The 22,137-nt window shown below is 37.2% G+C and overlaps 1 protein-coding gene across 7 annotated transcripts in view; it reads left to right on the top strand.

Annotated features, from left to right (window-relative positions):
- Window positions 1-22,137, top strand: part of PKHD1 (PKHD1 ciliary IPT domain containing fibrocystin/polyductin) — a 553,193-nt gene that overhangs the window by 497,457 nt on the left and 33,599 nt on the right. For 5 of the 7 annotated variants that reach the window (XM_074397887.1, XM_074397886.1, XM_074397884.1 and 2 more), the window contains 3 exons: window positions 594-831; window positions 2,382-2,451; window positions 16,634-20,620. In XM_074397887.1, coding sequence (XP_074253988.1) covers window positions 594-831; window positions 2,382-2,451; window positions 16,634-16,825 — 500 coding nt within the window. In that variant the 3' untranslated portion in view covers window positions 16,826-20,620. Of the gene's footprint in view, window positions 1-593; window positions 2,474-16,633; window positions 20,621-22,137 lie in introns of those variants that run through there. The other 2 variants (XM_074397885.1, XM_039467899.2) reach the window with 2 other exon arrangements.

Genomic DNA, 22,137 nt, shown 5'->3' with positions numbered 1-22,137 from the left:
GGGCTCCCAGACCAGTGGCTTTTGTACGGAGAACCGCAGCAACAGGGAGTGGTCACAGCAGCCGCGCGGGCGGAATCAGCCCCGCGGGGGCCAAAACAGCCGCACCGGCTGGGACTGCAACGCTGGCGACCCCTCTGCCTGGGTATCTCCTGGTCTGTGGGCAATAAGAGTTCGTCTGGAAATGTGGTGTCCACTCACCCTCTGCACTTTCACTGGGAGCTGAAGTCCTGAGCTGTTCTTAGGCGGCCATCTTGAAAGTTGGATCCAAGACTGGTTTTTATAGTTCATATTTGTTAACAGAGGTGTGAATTGACCCACTGGTAAGGCTTGACCATGGTCTGGTATTTGCATCGAAGCCTAGTGCTTACAATGAAAAATCCTCATTCAATTGTCAATATTATAAAAGTGGTTTTTGAGGAAACAGTGTTACCAAATTTTTATTACATATTTGGACTATCTAATAAAAGATATTTAGAAATCAAAGAGCTGATGTAATTAAAACTGTATTTGACAATTTCTTGTCAGAAATGCTAACTGTGTAATTAACTGGTTGAAAACTAAATCCATTTATTCCCTACTTCTTTTCTCCCCAGATATGAGAATGAAAGCCATGCTAGGCAGGCTGAACCAGTGCCCCCACCAGTTGATGAACGGAGTGTCCAGAAGGAAAGTTAGCCGCCACATTGTTCAAGAGAAAGGGGCTGCTTTGCCTGCTTCTGCTACTACCAGCATCACATCCCATGCGCACACCTGTGCTCCAGGTGCTCCTGCTCAGCCGGTGTACCTTCAAGAGACTGGGAACTGGAAGGAGGTCCAAGAGCAGTTGCTCAGGTACCAGCTAGCAGGGCAAGATCAGCTGCTGCTGCTATGCCCAGACCTCAGACAAGAGAGGCAGCATTTGCCAGAGCAGAGTTTGCTGAGTAAGAAAAGTGGCAACATGGGGCTTTCCCAAGAGAAGAAAGCCTCCTGTGGGGCCACTGAGGCATTCTGCCTTCAATCAGTACACCCAGGAACTATTCAGGAGCAGCTGTGATCAGGAACGGTGTGGGCATTTGGCCTGAAAGGCAGAATATTCCAAATATTTCTGGATAATAAGCAGGGGAAGTGAGGACTGTCCTGCTGGAACAATTAAGAAGAGAGAATGTGGACTCTGAATCCCTTTTTCGACTTTAAAATGGAAAACAGTTATATAAATGCGTATAGACTGAAAAATGCCCGATAGATCTTTCGCAGCTATCACAATCCTAGTTCAATGCCAGGCAAATGATGGCACTTGTTACCAGTTTGTAACTTAAGCCTGATTTCAATAACTTAATAATGACATAATACTGACTTATACCAGTGGAGATTATTATTAAGCAGTCTCCGGGTTGACTACCCACAATGCTTTGAGCTTCTCTTACAGAAGGGATCATGAAAAGGTCTGGTCAGCAACAGTTAATTCCACTTTGTTACAGAAAAGCATTTCTGTATCTGCTAGTAACATTTGAAGGGACAGTTCAACACCCTGCTCCCTGATCTGTCAGTGCTTACGTTCCAAACACAAGTCAACTTCCTGGCTTTTTACAAGTGGATTTTATTTCGTGGTTTAAATTCAATCATTATTGGGAGCCTACAGTAGTGCAAGCATATCAAATTTGCACTTCATGAGTATTTACACATGAAAATTGATATTCTTATGGCCTTCACTGAGAGTTTATTTAAGGACAAAGATGTAAAAATACCAAATTTGGGAAAGGAAATTGTCTATGGACCACTGTTGTATTTTTCAGTGATTCCGTTAGTAGCTGGGTCACATTTACAACTGGAGAAGAACTACATTGGGAGATCAGAGACAGCCAAGTAGCAAGTAGATGATCAGCTAACTTTTTTATCAAAGAACTGCTTTTTGGAGAAGATGATGTATAAAGCTGTGCAAGGAAGGAGAGGCGAGATTATGTCACGTGCAACTGCTTTAGGCTGTGCTGGGAGGTTAAATGGAGATCAGAACAAGGGTGCACCTGGTATTGATACATTTGGTAACGGTGTTAAAGGCAGTTTCACCAGATTCACACGTTTGTACAGGGCCTATTTCTTTTCAAACCAAAGAATATTTTAAGCAGGCTGACTGTGTCCTTGGCTCTGGATCTAGAAGGCCTTAATGCTTCAAGTGTGTAAAGAAAAGATGGCAGGAATGAGGAGAGCTTCCAAGAGATTGCTCTCAGCTTTTCCTGATAATCCTGAAAACCAGGATTTTCTAATCTCTGCAGGGTTAAGGGGTTGTGCTGTGGTTGAGTTGGAACAGAGAAAGGAAACACACTCTTTCGTTGCTTTATTCTAAATAACGATGCCCCGGAATTAGTTCTGTGGGAAGTACTGGCAGAAAGCTGTTTTGTCTGCAGGACATCAAGAAGGAGGTGTATATCATCCTACTATTGGCAGAAACGTTTTAACCTCTTCTTCAGGTGTCTGGTGAGTATCTCAGATCTTAAGGCTGTCCCTGAAAGGAGGTAGGTAGTTTTCTCTGTGGTCACTATGTTGGATTTGCAAGAAAATATAAATAGATGTTAACGTCAGTGCTCCTCAGGAGATTTTAATCCAGGCTATCTGTGTTCGGAGACAGATTTGCAGGACAGTTGGTTTATAGAAGTTTACTCTGGAAGTACAAGCTGGCTGCCTGCTGAGTAAGTCCTCTTATTTTGCTTGAGCACCAACAGAATTAACCACATAAAAAACAAACAAAAAAATAGCTTGAATGACTTAGGAAGAACATGCCTTTCCAAGTTTAATTAGTCCCTGTTATAACCAGTTCTATATCTTTTTTGTAGCTTCTCAGTCTGTGAAGTCATTTGCCTTTGCAATGTCTGCTTTAGTACATGCCTTGGATCCTCAAAGAGCTGTAAGCTTCATGGGAAAAACCTTTCAGAAGTGAAGCCTTTTGAGGATCATAAAATGGTGGCAGTGTTAGTCCTTGCTCTACCTCAGTTTACCTGTACATTCTTTCTTTCAATTCTGTGGATTCTTTCACTCCTTTAAATTTTTTCCCAGATATTTTTCCTGAGCTCTATACCATGCATTTAGCTGCCTAGTGAGAATTTCCAGCAGGTTATCCCATAGCTACTAAGAAATTAACACAGCCCTAAAACCTATTCCTCCTTGTGTTTTTTCTAACTCAATGAATGACATCACTGTACTCAGACCAGAAATCTAGAAGTCAGCCATGATTCTTGATTCTATCTTGCCCTTCTCAGAGAGTCAGTTGCCAGTTCTGTTATTTCTGCCCCCTTCTTTACCCTTCTCCCAATCCTTATTATCTTCTTATTCTCTATGTGTCACATGATGAATCTTTCTGGGAGGCAAGTTTTATCTTATTCCTCTTTAGGAGTAACCGTAGTTAACTTACTAATTCCATCCCAGAAAACCTGCAATTCCTGAGGCCAGAACTGACTCTTTGGGCCTAAATAGCAGCCATAAATATCCCCAGCAACTTGCCAGGCTCTAGCATGTGACATGGAGTTTTGGCATCTAGCTAAAATTCCTCAACCCATAGTTAAGCTAGTCCTCTTTCTCTTAAAGAAAATGAGAGAACTGTGGAAACACCGAAAGCAAAGAGAGCAGCTCTGCATTCATTCGTGTCTGGAGATGAGCCCATTTGAGCACCGCTGTAGGCCAACCCTAAATTTATTCAGATTATTAACATGGGTAACCCAGCAAATATTTCCTAACAGTGACCATCTATACCATTTTTCTAAATAAATATTGAGATGTGCTTTATTCCTATGTTAGTTCAAAGAATCTCTTCTTGCCTCCCATTGTATTGATGGACTTCTTTCTCTCAAGAGATTGGTTAAGCTAATGGTCTAGAGAGTTCAAAAGTGTTTGAAGGTAATTTTAAGTGTTCTCATCACAAACAATGCCATGTCTGCGAGGCGATGCATATGTTAATTAGTTCAATTGATCCTTTCCACAATGTATACCTATTTTATATCAAGTTGTATATGATAAATACATACAATTTTTGTCAAATAATAAACATCTATAAATATTAATGGATCTCAAAATTAAGAAAGAAGTATACATGGAGCTGTGGTTGTTTTGACCATCTCTCCATGCTTTTTGTTTGGGGAGGGGCACTTTTTTGGGTGGAGGGGCAGGGACTGTGTGGGGAAAGTACCTGACCAGCAGAACTTCGTGTCTCTCCCAGAGTGAGAGACTCAGCTTATCTGATCAAGGTGCATTTGCCCTTCAGTAGATCAAGGTGCATTTGCCCTTGTTAGTGCCCAATCAGACCACCAGGGACCAAGAAGACTTGAGTTTCCTGAGGGCCCACCTCTTTCAACAATTTAGTTGAATGACTTCCTTCCACCTAGCAATCTAACTCCAAATATATGAAACTACTATACATTGTAATACATGCAAACTATATGCAAAAATGAGTATGAGGAAATGTAAATCACATGCAAATATTATTCAACCAAGGTTCTATAAAATTGTGCATGTCAATAACAGTAAAGGATTTTAATTAATTCTGTCATTTAAATTTGATGCATTTATTCCATATTTTGCTTTGAGAAGTTATAATATATTCAATGTCAATTTTGAAAAAAACTATAAGCAGAAGAAATTAAACACTATTTAGTATAGAACCATTGATTTCAACATATACTGCGGCACTGTGACTAATTACAGATAATATTTGAGAGAGAAATCACATTTCTAGATGGTAATTTCTAAAAGAAATAAAATTTTTATAAATTTGAATGTGGATTAAGTGGCAGAATACAGGGATTTGGATGTTTACAGATATTATTCTAGTATTTATTCTTTTTACTTAGGAATTTCTTTGCTTGCAACAATTTAGAAAATTTATGTAATGCATTTGTAGGACTTTCTAGATTTTATTGGGATTCAAAGAATTGTCTGCACATTATCTCTTATCAGTCTCAAGTGTAATCTTATCTATTATCACTTTACCTTTTATTTCAAAATTAGTAGCTATAACAAGGTGAAGGAAATACCCACTCTTCTCTCCATTTTATAAATAAAAAACAGTCAGTTGCCATAACATTATTATGGACCAAAGCAAATTACAAAATTTGTTTGGACTATATTTTTTCCCTTTAACGTTTCTTCAAATTAATGGTATATCATTTAGTAGAATGACTCACATAGAAAATTATTCAAGTCATGCTGTTATACAGTAAAAAAGCAAATCACAAAAAAGTCTGTACAGCATGCTTTTACTATAGTTTGTTTATGTATAGAATGATTATGAAAAGATAGCCAAAATAATTTTGTAAGTAATAGTTACCTCTGGGGAATGGAGTAGAAAATATGGATTGATTTGCACTTCAAATTTTATATACTTTTGTATTGCGATACTTTTATAAATATATTTACTATTAAAATAAATTTAAAAATAGTTTCTCCCAGTTATGATTGACCAGAGGTTGGTGGTCTCTTTAGATCTTAGCCATAGGAAATGCTTACAGAAAATGCTCTCAGTCTTGTAGAAATGCTTATAGAAAATGCTGTTCATCCTTGAAGAACTAAAATAGAGGCAGAGGAGAAGAAAAAGATTGTAGAGAGTGGAAGATGAATGGAAAGAGGAAACAGGCCAAGGAGGGCTAAAAGGAAAAGTAAGGGAAGTCTGTAGGTGAGGAAGAGAAGCTGCTATGGGTGGCAGTGGTTAGAGTGTGGCTGGATCTGCTTTGCTACTATAGTGCCCCTGGGATATTATTCAAGGCACACCACTAAGGGTTCCATTTTGGGCGAAGGGCCTATAAGGAAAAATTATATATGGTTATGGCCTCAATATCACTCCTAAAATCCAGATATAAAAGAGTCTCCTTATCATACTCTTGTGAAGGAGACACTGTGGAAGTAGATGCTTACCCTAAGTCAACATGATACCCACAGCACTGAGACGTGCCCACCCAATAGGATGCCTCTCTTCCGCACGTTGTGCCACCTTGTGTATTTCTTCTAGTCCAGCTTCTTGATAACTTATTCTAAACCTGTACCATGTGATGTTGATATTCAGTGCTGCATAACATTTTGATCAACAAGCGACCATATGTGCAATGGTGGTCACATAAGATTATACCATATTTTTCCTGTATCTTTTCTATGATTAGATATGTGTAGCTATATGAATACATACCATTGTGTTACAATTGACTATAGTATTTAGTTCAGTAACATGCTATATGGCTTTTTATACTAGGAGCACTAGGCTATTTCATATAGCCTCAGTGTACAGTAGGCTACACCATTTAGGTTTTTCTAAGTACACTCTATGATTTTTTGCACAGTGATGAAATCACTTAATGATGTATTTCTCAGAGTGTATCCCTGTCATTAAGCAATACATGTATGTGTAACCTAGAAAACAAAGGTCTGACTCTTGGTAGCAGCTATCACTGCATACTTTTTAGGAAGGTTCCAGAGATTCAGACTCCTGTAATAGAAACTGAAGTCAAGAGGTGTTGGGCTTTAATTTGCAAATAATAAATGTGGACTGAGAGATAAGATTCTCCAAAATTTTAAAAAATTGTTGCATGAGGGCCAGGCGCGGTGGCTCACGCCTGTAATCCCAGCATTTTGGGAGGCTGAGGCACGTGGATCACAAGGTCAAGAGATCGAGACCATCCTGGTCAACATGGTGAAACCCCGTCTCTACTAAAAATACAAAAAATTAGCTGGGCATGGTGGCGCGTGCCTGTAATCCCAGCTACTCAGGAGACTGAGGCAGGAGAATTGCCTGAACCCAGGAGGGGGAGGTTGCGGTGAGCCGAGATCGCGCCATTGCACTCCAGTCTGGGTAACAAGAGCGAAACTCCATCTTGAAAAAAAAAAAATTGTTGCATGACTAAATAATCCTAGATGCTTATCTATAGTTTCGAGAACTCTAGAAGTGCTATAAGTTTGAGCTTGTAAGTCTAATAATACCAAATATCAAGAGTTTCTCCCCCCCACATATTTCTATTCTTTTCTCAAGGATGTCACAGCTTCAATTATCCTCTCTTTCCAGCATCATTAATCCCTCCCCATCTACGGGTTTACTCTTGTAAGCATCAATATGGTTAAAAACCTTCCACTATTAAAAAAAATAAAAAAGGAAGACAGAACAAGAAGACTTTCCTTGATTCAATAGGCTTCTTCAAATCTCTTTTCAATTTTTTAATCTCTACTTCAGCAAACTTGTTTGAAAGACTTCTGTTCACAGATTTTATTACTTCCTTGGATTTCATTCACTCTACCAACTACCTCAATGTGTCATCTGTCTCCATCTCTCTCTCTCTCTTTCTCTTTCTGCCATATGAGGATACAGTGAGAAGTTGGCTGTTTGTGAACAAGGAAGAGGGCCCTCACCAGGAACCAAATCTGCTGGCACCTTGATCTTGGGCTTTCCAGCCTCCAGAGCTATGATAAATAAATGTTTTTTTATTTAAGCTACTCAGTCTATGGTATATTGTTATAGTGGCCCAAAATGACTAAGACATTTTCTTATATCATCAATAGTGCCTATCTTTTCCCCTATATTCTTGATAGTGTATATTTTAAAGGTTTGGAAACAAGAAATTGCATCTTTTTAGCCGGGCGCGGTGGCTCAAGCCTGTAATCCCAGCACTTTGGGAGGCTGAGGCGGGTGGATCACGAGGTCGAGAGATCGAGACCATCCTGGTCAACATGGTGAAACCCCGTCTCTACTAAAAATACAAAAACTAGCTGGGCATGGTGGCGCATGCCTGTGATCCCAGCTACTCAGGAGGCTGAGGCAGGAGAATTGCCTGAGCCCAGGAGGCTGAGGTTGCGGTGAGCCGAGATCACGCCATTGCACTCCAGCCTGGGTAACAAGAGCAAAACTCCATCTCAAAAAAAAAAAAAAAAAGAAATTGCATCTTTTTATTTTTTTAATGCATTAAAGTTAATATAATTTTACACTCCTGCTTCAATGCAGTCTCACCTATCCAATTTTTTACTGGATAGTGGGGATTGGTAATATCCATCACAAATTATGGTAATATCCATCACAAATTATATTAACAGCTATTTCAAGTTATTCATTTAAAATTTATATTTCTTCTTTAGGAATGATTTTAATGTTTGTATTTTGTTTTATAACCAAATGTATAACAACTGTTTGGATGTATCTTTATGTTGAATTTATTCTGTTACTAGAAAATCTTTTTTTATCATGGCCTATCAATTTATGGCCCATTAATCACAGTTGTATCTTAATATTTTGAAGTACATCTTCTAGTAATTTTTTTCAAGGAAGTTACATGGGATATATTATTCTGAGCCCCTTTGTCATAAAAATGCTTCATACATGCACAAATAACAGCTGATTATAAAAGGTTTTAATCACAACCTTTACTTTGCAAAATTCTGAAAACATTATTCTAGTTTTTTCTAACTTTAGCATTTTAGAAAAGGGGTTAGAAACCATTGTGAGTTGTTTCTGTGAATAATTAGAAAATCATACTATCTTTTCCTGTTACTTTAAACACTTGAGTAATTCTTTTTACAGATGCATTTCTCTCCAGGTAATTCTATTACCCAGACTTCTTGTATACCAGGCAATAATAATTGCAAAAAGAGGGAAATAATATTTGTAATAAGAAAAGAAATATTCATAGGAAATGAAAACTTAAATAAGACTAAAAAGAATAGGTAAGATATAAGTAGATAGAGAAGAAGACCTTTCAGGTAGGAGGAAATATATGTGTGACTAGAAGAGTTACTGATTCCCAGATCATGGATTCATCAGTGATGAATTGCTGTTGAGTACAGGAAATAAAAGGTGGAATGAATAATTAATAACCATTTTAAACCTGTGAAATTATATTTAAAAAACGGTAAGCATAGTTTCAATTCAGATTGGGTCAGACGGAGGAATACCCACTGTAACTGAAGAGATGAGGTATTAGGGGGAAAAATCTACTTACTTGGAAAGAATTGCAAGTTTTATGAATATTTCAGCATCCTACTCTGTTGATATTTTTAAGGCATGGTTAAATGCTGCTTCCCTAGTCTATTTATACACTGGGAGATCATGGAGTAAATAAATGGCCTCTAAATTCCCTTTTTTCTTGATATGTGGAATGAAACCTGCATCAGACATATATGACACCCCAGCTGATACTATACCTTAGGAACTAGTGAATAGAAAGTTTTGTTCTAAATTCTGTGCTCTAGAGGGTTTCACTTTGACTTCACTCTACCCCTAGCTACATTTCTCACACAGACAGGGAATCCATGAAGTCAAGAGGATGTGCCCACTCATACACCATGCCCACTCCTTTAGACCATCCATTATATGCCCAAGCCTAAACAGCCCTGGACCCTGGACCTTGGAGAGGTGCTTTTTTTTTTTTTTTTTTTGAGACAGAGTCTTGCTCTGTCACCAGGCTGGAATGTAGTGGTGTGATCTCTGCTCACTGCAACCTTCACCTCCCAGGTTCAAGTAATTCTCTTGCCTCAGCCTCCTGAGTAGCTGGGAATACAGGCGTGTGCAACCATGCCCAGCTAATTTTTTCTTTTTTTTTTCTGAGATGGAGTCTTGCTTTGTTGCCCAGGCTGGAGTGCAGTGGTGCGATCTCAGCTCTGCCTCCCAGGTTCAAGTGATTCTTCTGCCCCAGCCTCCTGAGTAGCTGGGATTACAGGCACATACCACCACCCTGAGCTCATTTTTGTATTTTTAATAGAGACGGGGTTTCACCATGTTGGCCAGAATGGTCTTGATCCTGACCTTGTGATCCTTCTACCTCAGCCTCCCAAAAGGCTGTTGTTTTTCTTAGATTCCTACTTTGCTTATTATACCAAATCAAGTGAAGGAAAAACCACTTTGAATAAGAATGTAGAAACATGCCACACTGTTGTTGGCATCAACAGAAAGTAATTATAACTATCTTTCTTATGAATAGAAAGTAATTATAACTTTTAAGTCTCATTTTGTTCTTATGAAAGACACGGATTAAGACATTTACAAATATGTAACTCAAATATCTTCTGATTCTATAGGCCCTCCCCTGCTTAATAATATCTTAGTTCCCTTTGACAAATGATCATTATTTCTAAGGTTCAACAAAAAACAGGCCCCAAATGGCATTCTATCTGAAATTCATAGTGATCATACATCCTTTTTGAGTCACAATTTCCGCCATTAGGGGAACCCCATTAAATGCCTTGCTTTCTAGCCTTCTGGATCTCCAGGCTTCTCAGAATCCCCAGTTATGTTGGCCACAACAACATGCCCTTCTGCCTCCCCTGGGCTGGCACTCATGGATCACACATGGGACAATGTCATAGGCAGAATTTTAAGGTGGTCCCATGATCTTAGCCACCTGGATGTTCCTCCCATAATTAAATAACAAAGGGATTCTGCAGATGAAATTAGGCTTACTAATTAGTTGACCTTAGGTGGGAAAATTATTTCGGTAGGCCTCACCACATCTCACAAATATTTTAAAAGAAAAGAGGTTTCTTGTTTTTTTTTTTTTTTTTTTTTTTTCTGGCTGATTGCAGAAGAGGAAGTCAGAGGTATGTCAAACTTGGGAATGATTTCATGTGTTCTTGCTCCTTTGAAGATGGAGTAGGCTACTTGCCAGGAAAGCAAGCGGCCTCTCAGAACTAAGTGGCCCACAGAAGACAGCCAGTGCGGAAAAGGGAGCTATAGTCCTATCTTCATAAGGAAATGAATTATGCCAACCACCTTTATAATGATGGAAGCTGATTGTTCCCCAGAGGCTCCCAATAAAAGCCCAGACCAGCTAACATCTAGGTAACAGCCTTGTGAGACCCTAAGAACAAAATTCAGGTGAGCCTGCCCAGTCTTCTGACCTACAGGACTGAGATCTAATAAATGGGTGGTGTTTTAAGCCACTACAGTTGTGGTAATTTGTTACACAGAAGTGGAAAACAGACATTTCTGGTTTAGAGTGAAGTGTAAAATTATAGACAGTAAGGAAAAAAAGGAGAGTTTAATCCTCTCCTCTTGCCTTTGCTTGGATGTCTTCTGATCTCTTTTTCAGATGAATCACTTCCAGTCCTCTATATGTTTAAACCCCTCCTTCGATCCATAGATTCCCCTCCAAGCATGACTACCCTTGTACACAGCTGGATCATGCCCACTCCTAGGTGCCTTCCCCAGGTTTCTCAGTGGTGCACCTGGTCCTTCCAGTGTGGAGGTAACCAACTGTCATGTCCCCCACACTCAATGGGTCTATTTCCATCACTGAAGCCACAAGACAAAAACAAGCTGGACTGTTGTCTCTCTTTCCCCCTTTCTGTCTTCTCATTTCCTTGTCTGTTTCCCCAACTAGATTCTGACAAAAGTTATTTGCAGCATTCCCATCAGTTCCATGAGTGACAGGAGACTGGTGTCAAGAGAGAAAATGAAATGTAAATTTTATTAAACACCCCCTCTCATCTCTGCGTATCAATCCAGATTCCAGCCGAACATAGCAAATCAAATCCTGTCTATGCCAGGCCTCGGGGCACACGGAATATCATTTCTCCTTAATACCATTCCCTTCTAGTAAAATATTTTTCTGTTTGGTAAATGAAAATTTTAAATGCAAACCCTGTTTTAATCCGAGTGAAAAGCATATCTTCAAAATGAACATTTGAATGAGGGAGCAGCAGAGAGAATAAGAAGGATTTGGGGGCAAAGGGGAAAGAGAAGGGAATGGGAAGATGAAATTGTATTTAGCTGTGTCATGTGCAGTCTTGTCTGGTCGCTGTGCAGAGATGCATATCCATAGACTAAATGGCAACATTCTTTGAAAGCTTGGACCATTAGGACATTTATCTGCATGCTGTCCTGTCTCAGAGATAATAAAGATCTTAAATCTGATACACGGCCTTGAAATAGCATTAGAAATATAAATACTTTATTCTGGGTGTGAATATATGCACAATTGCTGGCTTGTCTGGGGTTTTGATAAGCGGTGCCTGTGCATAGAGCAAACCTTTATTTGGAGCTTTAGCAATATGATTAACTTAAACAGAAAAAAGTACATTTTAATTTCACATTGCAATGAAAATAAATTAAAATTTTAGCCAAAAATCAAATTGACATTTACAATACCACTATAACTTAAAATATATACTCTATATTCTACTTCATTTAAATAAAAACTATAAATACTGTCTGTTTAAAAAGGAGACGATTTATCTAATCTTTTTAAAAAATTTTCTCTTTAAGTGGGTAAAATCATTTTTTAAATGACATTTTATCAGGAGGAATACATTTGCATGTGGGCTTCTTGATTTGTCTGAAATTGAGGGTTTTCTGAGGACATGGGACTTTCCTTGCTAAACTGAAAAGCTCCAAAAAGTTCCATGTAAACGAGGATGAATTAGTCAACCTAAAATAGTAATTCCTTATATATTAATAAATTATTAATATAATAGACGATATATTTTTGTAAAATGGTCTTGAGCTAAATGAAGTTGTAGCTATGCCTGAAAAGGATCTCCTTGATTTGGCCAAACTTGGCAGACACAATTCAGACTTTCAAAAGATGGGAGGCAGAACTCAGACATTAGTATTGTTATTTCAGAAATGTATTCTTATTCTCTCCTTTTCTTGACTTGTGGTTAAGTTTTTTTGATTAAGTTCTAAAGAGCTTTGAATGCTGGTTTTAGAATTATATTTTACGGCATAAGAAAATAAGCATTCTTTTCTTTCTCTTCTAGCATTAGACTTCTATACCTGCATAATCTACTTCTAAAAAAATTAAACTTTCTTTGTAACTACTGTCCTATTCTTTGTTTTTTTTTAATAAGCTAGCAAATATCAAATGTAATTCCCATGTGATTAGGTAAGAATATACACATAAATATATTTGCTAGGTCTCTAAAAACAACAACAATAATTCTTCATGATATGGTTGTAAGTAGTATCTAAGAACCTGAGTTTTGCTTTTCAGATAACTTAGGGATGTACTGAGAGAATAGAACTGTTATTTCATAAACAAAATGTCTCTGGTTAAAAGACATAACGCAGTTTAGATGCATTTCTACAATTAAGGTCCAAAAATGTAAAACAAGTGTTAGATTAAACAGTGCATTTACTTTCCAAAAGAGCTATATATTTCTCAACTAGCAGAGGTCTGTCCCTGAGATAGAAAGTGTCATATCCAGAATTTAGAGATAAAGTCATGCTTGTGCACAAGGAGACAGTTTATATGGTTATAATGTAGACATTTTAACTTGAACAATTTATATTTGAAATTCATAATCCTTGATTGTTTAACTAGATATATTTTTCTTTTTTAACATTTTTCTATATTAGCTTTATTTTACGTCTGTCCATTCACTCATCCCTCTATCCATTTATCAGCTCAGCTTATTGTTTTATTCATTTTACAGTGAGTTACAGACATTGGTACAGGTCACTTCTAAACATTTCAGCACACATTTTATTATTTAGAGCTCAATATACATTCATGGTTTTTGTTTTTCTTTTCTTTTTTTTAAAATTGACACATCATAATTATATGTATTTATGGAGTATATCCTGAGGTTTGGATATATACAATGTATAGTAAATAGAGCAGGTTAATTAGCAATTTTCATGATCTCAGAGATTCCTCATTTCTTTCCATCGGGAACATTCACCATCCTCCTTCTGGCTATTTGAAACTATATGTTATTGCTAGCTGTACTCCTACAGTGCGGAACACTGGAACTTATTCTTCCTATCTGGCTGTAATTTTGTATCCTTTGACAAATCCTTCTCGAAATCTTTCTTCCCCCTTCCCAGACTCTAGTATTCTCTGTTATACTTTTTACTTCTATGAGATCAACACTTTTATAGCTTCCAAATATGAGTGAGAACCTGCAGTGCTCAGATTTCTGTTCCTGGTTGATTTCACTTAACAAAATGTCCTCTAGTTTCACTTACGTTGTCACAAATGACATGATTTTCCTCTTTTTTTAATGGCTGAATAGTATTCCATAGTATATATATGCCACATTTGTTTATCCATTCATCTGTAACAAGGCACCTAGGCTGATTCCATACTTGTGCTATTGTGAATAGTGCTGCAATAAATATGGAGGTGCAGATGTCTCTTCCTGATTTCCTTTCCTTTTCCCAGTGGTGGGATTGCTGGATGATATGGAGTTCTATTTGTGTTCTCCATAGTGGCTGCATTTGTTTACATAATTATTCTTTCTTTTTAGTATTTTTATGTACTAATTAAAAATAGTGTACTTGGCTCGAGAATGTGTAAAAATTCTATGTGTAAAGAGTACAAAAGCAAGGCTATCTCAAGGCAAAATTAGAGAATTATTAACATGTGCATTTGGGTTTCTTTTGGCTTTTTTTTTTTTTTTTTTTTTTTTTTTTTTTGTGAGACAGAGTCTTGATCTGTCACTAGGCTGAAGTGCAGTGGCGCAATCTCAGCTCACTGGCCTATCTTAATTCTTCTAACCTTACTGTCCAAATCTCAGGAACTCTGACCAGCTCATTCCAGATATATCTCAAGCACTGTGCCTATTCTATCTCTGTCCTTCCCTTTAAACTTACCTATTCAGTCACCTATTTCTTCTAGAATTTCTGGATAGTTTTATGGAATAATCCATACCAATGTTGTCATGTTAAATATATGACACCTTTTAGGAGTATTTTCATTTTAACGTATTTCTCAATCCATAACTCAAAAGAATTTGTATTTAAAGATAGAGGTTATACCTGGTCCATGATGTGGTGAGAATGGAGAGGTCCTCAAATAATGCACTAGTGTCCTATTACTGCTGTTGCCATAAACTTCATGGCTTAAAACAATACAAACTTACTATCTTAAAATTTTAGAGGTCAGAAATCTAAAATCCGTTTCACTGGGCTAACATACAAGTGGAGTCAAGGCTGGCTCCTTGCCCTTTTCAGCTTCTAGTGACTGCCTGTGTTTGTTGGTCTGTGGCTCCCTCCTCTATCCTCAAAGGCATCATTCCAACATCTACTTCACTCCAACTTCTCGATTCATGTCTCCTACTGTTTTATTGATCTTTTTTTCTCTTATAAAGACCCTGTGAATATGTTTAGGGTCCACTTGGATAATCTTGGATAATATCCTCATTTAACAACCGTTAATCACATCTGCTAGTTGTTTTGGCTATGTAAAGTGATATTCATAAGTTCTAAGGGTTTGGATTAGGACATATTAGGAGTGGCCATTTTTCAACCTACTGGAAATAATATCCTCCCTGGCCATTTATGTCTATGAGTAAGGTTGGAAAGGAAATCTATATTAATGACAAACCCTACCCATGAATGGAGCTGACCATATAGGAAATAAGGGTGGAGTCCTCTATTATAATACTCCACTACTATCATATACCTCATATACCTGGTCCATGATGTGGTGAGAATGGAGAGGTCCTAGAATGAATCTCTTCTGTCTATTCTTCTCTAAAGTCTCCTTTCAGTCCTGCTGAGATAGAGGCACAGGAATTTAAGTGATAGAACCACAGACACAAAGGTAAAAGGCCCTGGCCTGTTGGTTCTCAAGGCAAATGTGGTATGTTTTAAGTCTTAAAAATATGAAAGACCATTTGTCTTTTTCTGTATAAGTACAATTTTCCCTCTTATCCTTCCATAATTAATGTCCTACATATGCTCTGAGCCTGGGACCAGGTCTACCTCTGGTCTCCCACACCCAGGTGAGCAGGAAAAACCTTGCCTGAGATGGTCTATGCTGTCTTTGCAATTATACAAGGCGATGAGTAGCTGCTGACACTTTACAAAATATGTCAGTTTCCTCAACTAGATTATAAACATATTGACACCAAGGACCATGTCTCCCATATCACTGGGTTTTCTACTTCACTCCTAATGTAGTGATGTAGTAACAGAGTGGATGTGAATGTTGAATGAGTGAATATAAGAAAGCATTGTTTTCCTGACTCAGACTTAAGGCAAGAATTGTGCTTTTAACATATTTGTAAACAAAATTTCTAAATACATATGATTTGCCTAGGCAATTAGAGGAGAGTAAGTTCTCAGTAATATTGTTGATTGATTGCTACCTTAAATCCAGTGGAAGGAAAATAATCCTGGGTTTCACTTTTTTGCTGGCATTAGCCAGTTTATTTTTCCAGACTATTATATGCCAAATGGCGGGTGTTTTAAGTGTCAAACAAGTTTAGGCACTCATATGATAAAGCAACAACAGCAAAACGTTATTGACAAAAGAGAAGTAATTAAGTTTGCTACATCCATATAACTAAATATTTTGATACACTAAAAGCTCTGCTTTCAAATAATAATTTCATACAAACTTTTTAATGTTAAGTAAAACATATAGGATCCACATAGAGTGTGATCTCACCTAAATTTGTGTCTGTATTTATGTTAATATTTACATTAATATATATGTATTAATTAGCAGGAGTTATCTCTGGCATATTTGATTTGTAATTTTTATTTTCTTCTTTATTTGTTTTTATATTATTCAGAATTTCAACATTTTAATATGCTGCCTTTTGATTAGAAAAAAAAAAATCCAGTACATTATGTTTAAATGAGGACTAGAAACTCCAGACTTTTCACTGATAAATAAACATCCTCAGTGCTAACCCTAGGAATACTCACCCGTGCAAATTCACTTCAAACTGGTGTTCTTGCCTTCCCCTACAGTGGACAAATCAGCTGCAGGGCATTGAGCTCAATCTGCAACCTGGAGAAGACTTGGGGAACATGCCAATCTTGATGAGGTCATGGAACCCAAGCCCCTTGGCAAGCTTCTCTTATTTCCTGCTTTTAATCCCATTCATCATTGTCCTGCTTGTCCTAAGTTTGGATGAACATGGTCTGCTCATTGAAGTATAATGAAGGAATTTTTCCACCCGATCGAGCTGGGTAAACACTTCTTATTACTGCTTTCCCAACAGTTGCCTGGCTAGGAAGGGATAGAAGTATGTGTTGGTGTGCAGCAGACGGAGGATAGAAGTGGTAATAAACAGGAGCATTGACTAGACCCAGTATTAGTGAGGTGCTGGGAAGCCATCCTGGCTTTGGGCTGCCTGAAGGCAGTGGTGATCCCCTGCTTGTCCTATCTGTCAGTCTATTTGATCTCCAAATGAATTGCTTTTGATAACAGCTATATAAATGCAGAGCTGATCCGCTGGGCCTTCTTAAATGAGACTCCTCGCTTTCATCTCCCAGTCATTTCAAAAAGCAGATAGACTTGTTAGAGGTTTTAATGCAATGATTTATGTTTTATCTTGCCTGGTTTGAGGCAGCATTTATTTAGCACTAAATTCTTCCCAAGTCTCTATGTGAGGGGAGAAATAGAAAGGGGAGAAATATTTGAACACACAACATTTGGGATTTCTTTTTTAAAAAGTAAATTCAATAATATATGTTTTTCTGCTTTATTTTGTTTAGGAAAGGCAATAAACTTTATTTTAAGGAAAGAAGGAGAAAAAGGAAAAAGTCACGGTACAAAACACGTTTATTCCACATCCTTGGCAAAATTGCAGAGACCCAGAAAGGAACAATATAAATTATCAACTTTTTAATAATTAAGGTACCCCCACACCAATGACTATCAGAAAATGAAATTACAATTAATTTAGTTAAAACAAAGAAAGATTTCTTATAGTTTTCATAAGTTGTTTGCCTTATCTATTAAAGAGTAATCTGTGGAAGTTCTAATTATTTCTGTCTTATACCTTTCTTTCTTTATAGCTCATTTTCTAACCTCTCTCCACTTTACTTCTTTCACATTGTATGAATGAAGAAAACTTCTTTATTAAAGAGAATGGAGAATCATTCACAATGCGCAAGATTTTTTATAAGAAGCTTTGATTATTTACCTCTCATATACTGTAAAGTAAGTTGAAGAGGTACAGAAGGGGGAAAGACACAACCTATCACAACTGGAGATGAAATAGAACTTAATTTCCCATTAGTTAGAGAAATTACCCCAGGAAATAATTTGTTGGAAGAAGTGTAATGCAAGTTTCATATCAAACCAGACAATCTAAGTAAATTGGGACAACTTGTTATTTTAAATTATGATTTTCAAATCAAACAAATAATCAACCCAAATCTGAATTTTAAAATAATTATGTTTGGTTACAATGAGATTGTTCTCTCATGAAACACTATAACAATTTATTCCAATCAAGAAGACAAACTGCAATGATACCTACTTTAAAGCAATATATAATGGAGCAGACAAAGCCACATTGTATTAAATTCTTGATATCTCTATCTCTAGGAAAGGAAATTCATTTTTTGAGAGGTAAGAGGTTCTATAGCTCCTAAGTGTTGAGGCTAACTGAAGATAGGTTAATATTTTTTCTATGTGGTAGAAAAACATTTCTATCTCATGTAGGCGTTTTGCTCAAATCCTCTTTTAAATGAGAAGATAAAAGAAGCTTTTAAAATGCTTAAACATTTGGTTAAAGCAGCCTACTTGTAGTCTCAGCATTGAATGCAACAGGTCGCAGCTGTTGGTGATATGTAGATTGCCCCTATGAATTTTTTTTCTTGTTACTCCTTCAAAATGTTTATATAAACACTGAGGAACTTATTTCTTGAAATAACATATACAAGTTAAAGAAAAATTGACATGTATAGTTTTCTTTAAAAGGCATTGTATTAGAAACTGTAAAAATAATAACAATCATAGCTTGTAGTGATAAAAATATTTTCCAGTGAGGAAAATATAGTAAAAAGTAGTTTTCCGTTTTTCAGATAAGCAAGGTAATAGAGTTAACTAAAGGTCGTACCTCTTATAAAGGAGATTAAGATGACTCTGTCACTTAACATTCACTTTGTTGCCTTTCCAGTGGGGCGTCAGATGATTTACATTATCTTATTAGCGTGTTATATAAATAGTCTTAAGAAAGTACATTATTTAAAAGTACAGCATCATTTTATATTCTGTAAAGAGAAATCATCATAAAATGAGTTTTAAAGCTTTGTAAACCCAATACGTAAACTGATCCACTGTGAACTCAAACCCACATAACAGATAAAGTTCCTATTATCAGTCCTTTACTGTATACGATGTGAGGTATTTTATAGCTATAATTACTGTCAGCATTGTTATTCCTTTTTTGCTCTTGAGACTATTGAAGCTCAGAAATGTAAAGTGATTTGCCTGGTATCATAAGACATATTAGAGCTAGCTCTAAGTTTTGAATAAATTTAGATCTTCGGCTTTAAGGTCATGAACCTTCAAATATAACAATGCTTTGGTTAAAGAGAACTCTAATTATTTTCAAGACTAGCTCCTCTGAATTGGATGGCGTAATGCTGATTCATTTTGTTCTACTGCAGAAAGTCAGGCCATGGATTTTTTTGTAGCCTACCTGGAGCCGTAGAACCTCGGGCCTCTTAAACTGTCACTTTCATCCTTTTGATTTGTGTGCTCAACTCCCACATGATTCAAACTTTATTTCTGGAAGAAAATTTCATGAATTTTCTTACCCAAGTGTATTTCCAAAATGGTATCAATTTGGGGCAAGATCACATCTCAACTAAAAAATATTTTACTCTTGTTTGAACTGTACCGACTCTACAACATAATACAGCTAGTGCTCGAGTTACGATCATGGTCAGGACCGCGGAATGTCATAACATGATTTGGTCATAAGTTGAGTAGGCTATATGTACCGTTGAAATGGTGCACGCAGAGATGGTATTGCTGCCAGAAGCTGGTCTGCACTGTCATACGCCCAGCTGGGCAACGTTTGCGCTGCCAGACGCGGAGCAGTTGTGGCTAGCGATTGTGGTCATAAAGTTGAATGGTGATAAGTTGCATAGGTCGTCAGTCGATCAATACCTGTACATACGTACAGTCCATTTATGTAACTGCATAGGTTTTCTGTTTTATCTAAGCATATTGTTTTCCTTTCATTGAAGTTTTGAGATTATCATTGCCTTGATTTGCCTTGATAGAGTTATACATAAGACTAGTCAACTTATACAACTGCAGGGAACTTAAGTATTTTTTTCCCATTTAATGTCCTTGGTTTAGAGAGAAGGAGTCAACGCTAAATAGATTAAATTATTAAATTCCACAAAGAGGCAAAGAGACAAGTTAAAAATTCCTGATCAAGCCTTTTTACTTACCCACTCAGCCTATTGGTGGCTTTCAAAAATCACTAGACTGCTCCCAAATTTTATATGGATTTTGGACATAAAGCTAATGATCTCCCTCCTCATTTTCATAAATTTGCCCTTTACACATATGCTTAGCATAATGTAGTTGGGTTAAGTCAGCTTTTGTGCTTAGATGGGAGGCTCTAGAGTCAGCTTTTGGGGTTTGAATCTTCACCACTTACCTACTTTTCAACCCTGAGTAAGTTGGTGTAATCTTTTTGTTTCTTCATTATTTACTTATTTATTTACATTAATGAATTTATGTATTTCAATAGGTTTTGGTGGAACAGGTGGTATTTGGTTACATTAATACGTTCTTTAGTTGTAATTTTTGAGATTTTTGTGTACCCATGCCCCAAGCAGTGTAAACTATAACCAGTATATAGTTTTTGATTCCTCACCTGCTTTTTCATCCTTTCCCAAGTCCCCAAAATTCACTGAATCATTCTTTTTTTTTTTTTTTTTTTGAGATGGAGTTTTGCTCTCGTTACCCAGGCTGGAGTGCAATGGCGCGATCTCAGCTCACTGCAACCTCTGCTTCCTGGGTTCAGGCAATTCTCCTGCCTCAGCTTCCTAAGTAGCTGGGATTACAGGCACGCGCCACCACGCCCAGCTATTTTTTTTGTATTTTTTTTTTTTTTTTTTTAGTAGAGATGGGGTTTCACCATGTTGACCAGGATGGTCTCGATCTCTTGACCTCGTGATCCACCCGCCTCGGCCTCCCAAAGTGCTGGGATTACAGGCTTGAGCCACCGTGCCCGGCCAACTGAATCATTCTTACACCTTCCATCCTCATACCTTAGCTCCAACCTATAAGTGAGAATGTCTGATGTTTGGTTTTCCATTCCTGAGTTACTTCACTTAGAATAATAGCATCCAGTTTGATTCAGGTTGCTGCAAATGCCATTATTTCATTTCTTTTTATGGCTGGGTAGTAGTCCATGGTGTATGTACATCACAATTTCTTTATCTACTTGTTGATTGATGGACGTTTGGGCTCATTCTATATTTTTGCAGTTGCAAATTGTGATGCTATAAATATGTGTGTGTAAGTATCTTTTTAATATAATAACTTTTATTTTCCTGTGGGTAGATATCCAGTTGTGGGATTGCTGGATCAAATGATAGTTCTACTTTTAGTCCTTTAACCACACTGCTTTCCATAGTGGTGGTACTAGTTTACATTCCCACCAGCAGTGTCAAAATGTTCCTTTTCACCGCATCCAAGTCAACATCCATTATTGTTTGATTTTTTTCCCTTATGACCATTCTTGCAGGGGTGAGGTGGTATTGCACTGTGATTTTCTTCTGCATTTCCCTGGTAATTAGTGATGTTGAGCATTTTTTCATATGTTTGTTGGTCATTTGTATATCTTTGAGAATTGTCTATTCGTGCCCTTAGCCCACTTTTTCATGGGATTACTTGTTTCTTCTTGCTGATTTGTTTGAGCTCTTTGTAGATTCTGGATATTACTCCTTTGTTGGATATATAGATTGTCAAGATTTTTTTCCACTCTGTGGGTTGTTAATTCTGATAATTATTTCTTTTGCTGTATTTTGAGGATTTGTTTCAAGATTTAGAGTTCTTTCTCTTGTAGTGCTGGCTTGGTAGTGGTGAATTCTTTCAGCATTTGTCTATCTGAAAAATACTGCATGTTTCCATCATTCATGAAGTTTAGTTTCACTGGATAAAAATTTCTTGATATATTTTTTTAAGGGGACTCAAGATAGGGCCGCAATTGCTTCTAGCTTGTAGTGTTTCTGCTGAAAAATTTGCTGCTAATCTGAGAGGTTTTCCTTTATAGGTTACCTGATACTTTTGCCTAACAGCTCTGAAGATTCATTCCTTCATCTTGACTTTAGATAACCTGATGACTTTGTGCCTAATTGACGATCTTTTTGCCATAAATTTCCCAGGTGTTCTTTGAGCTTCTCGTATTTGGATGTTTAGATCTCTAGCAGGGCTGGGAAGTTTTTCTTAATTATTCCCTGAAATACGTTTTTCAAACTTTTAGATTTCTCTT

This window comes from Saimiri boliviensis, chromosome 4 (assembly GCF_048565385.1).
Source record: "Saimiri boliviensis isolate mSaiBol1 chromosome 4, mSaiBol1.pri, whole genome shotgun sequence".
Lineage (NCBI taxonomy): Eukaryota > Metazoa > Chordata > Mammalia > Primates > Cebidae > Saimiri > Saimiri boliviensis.
This window is presented reverse-complemented; position numbering and strand designations above follow the sequence as displayed.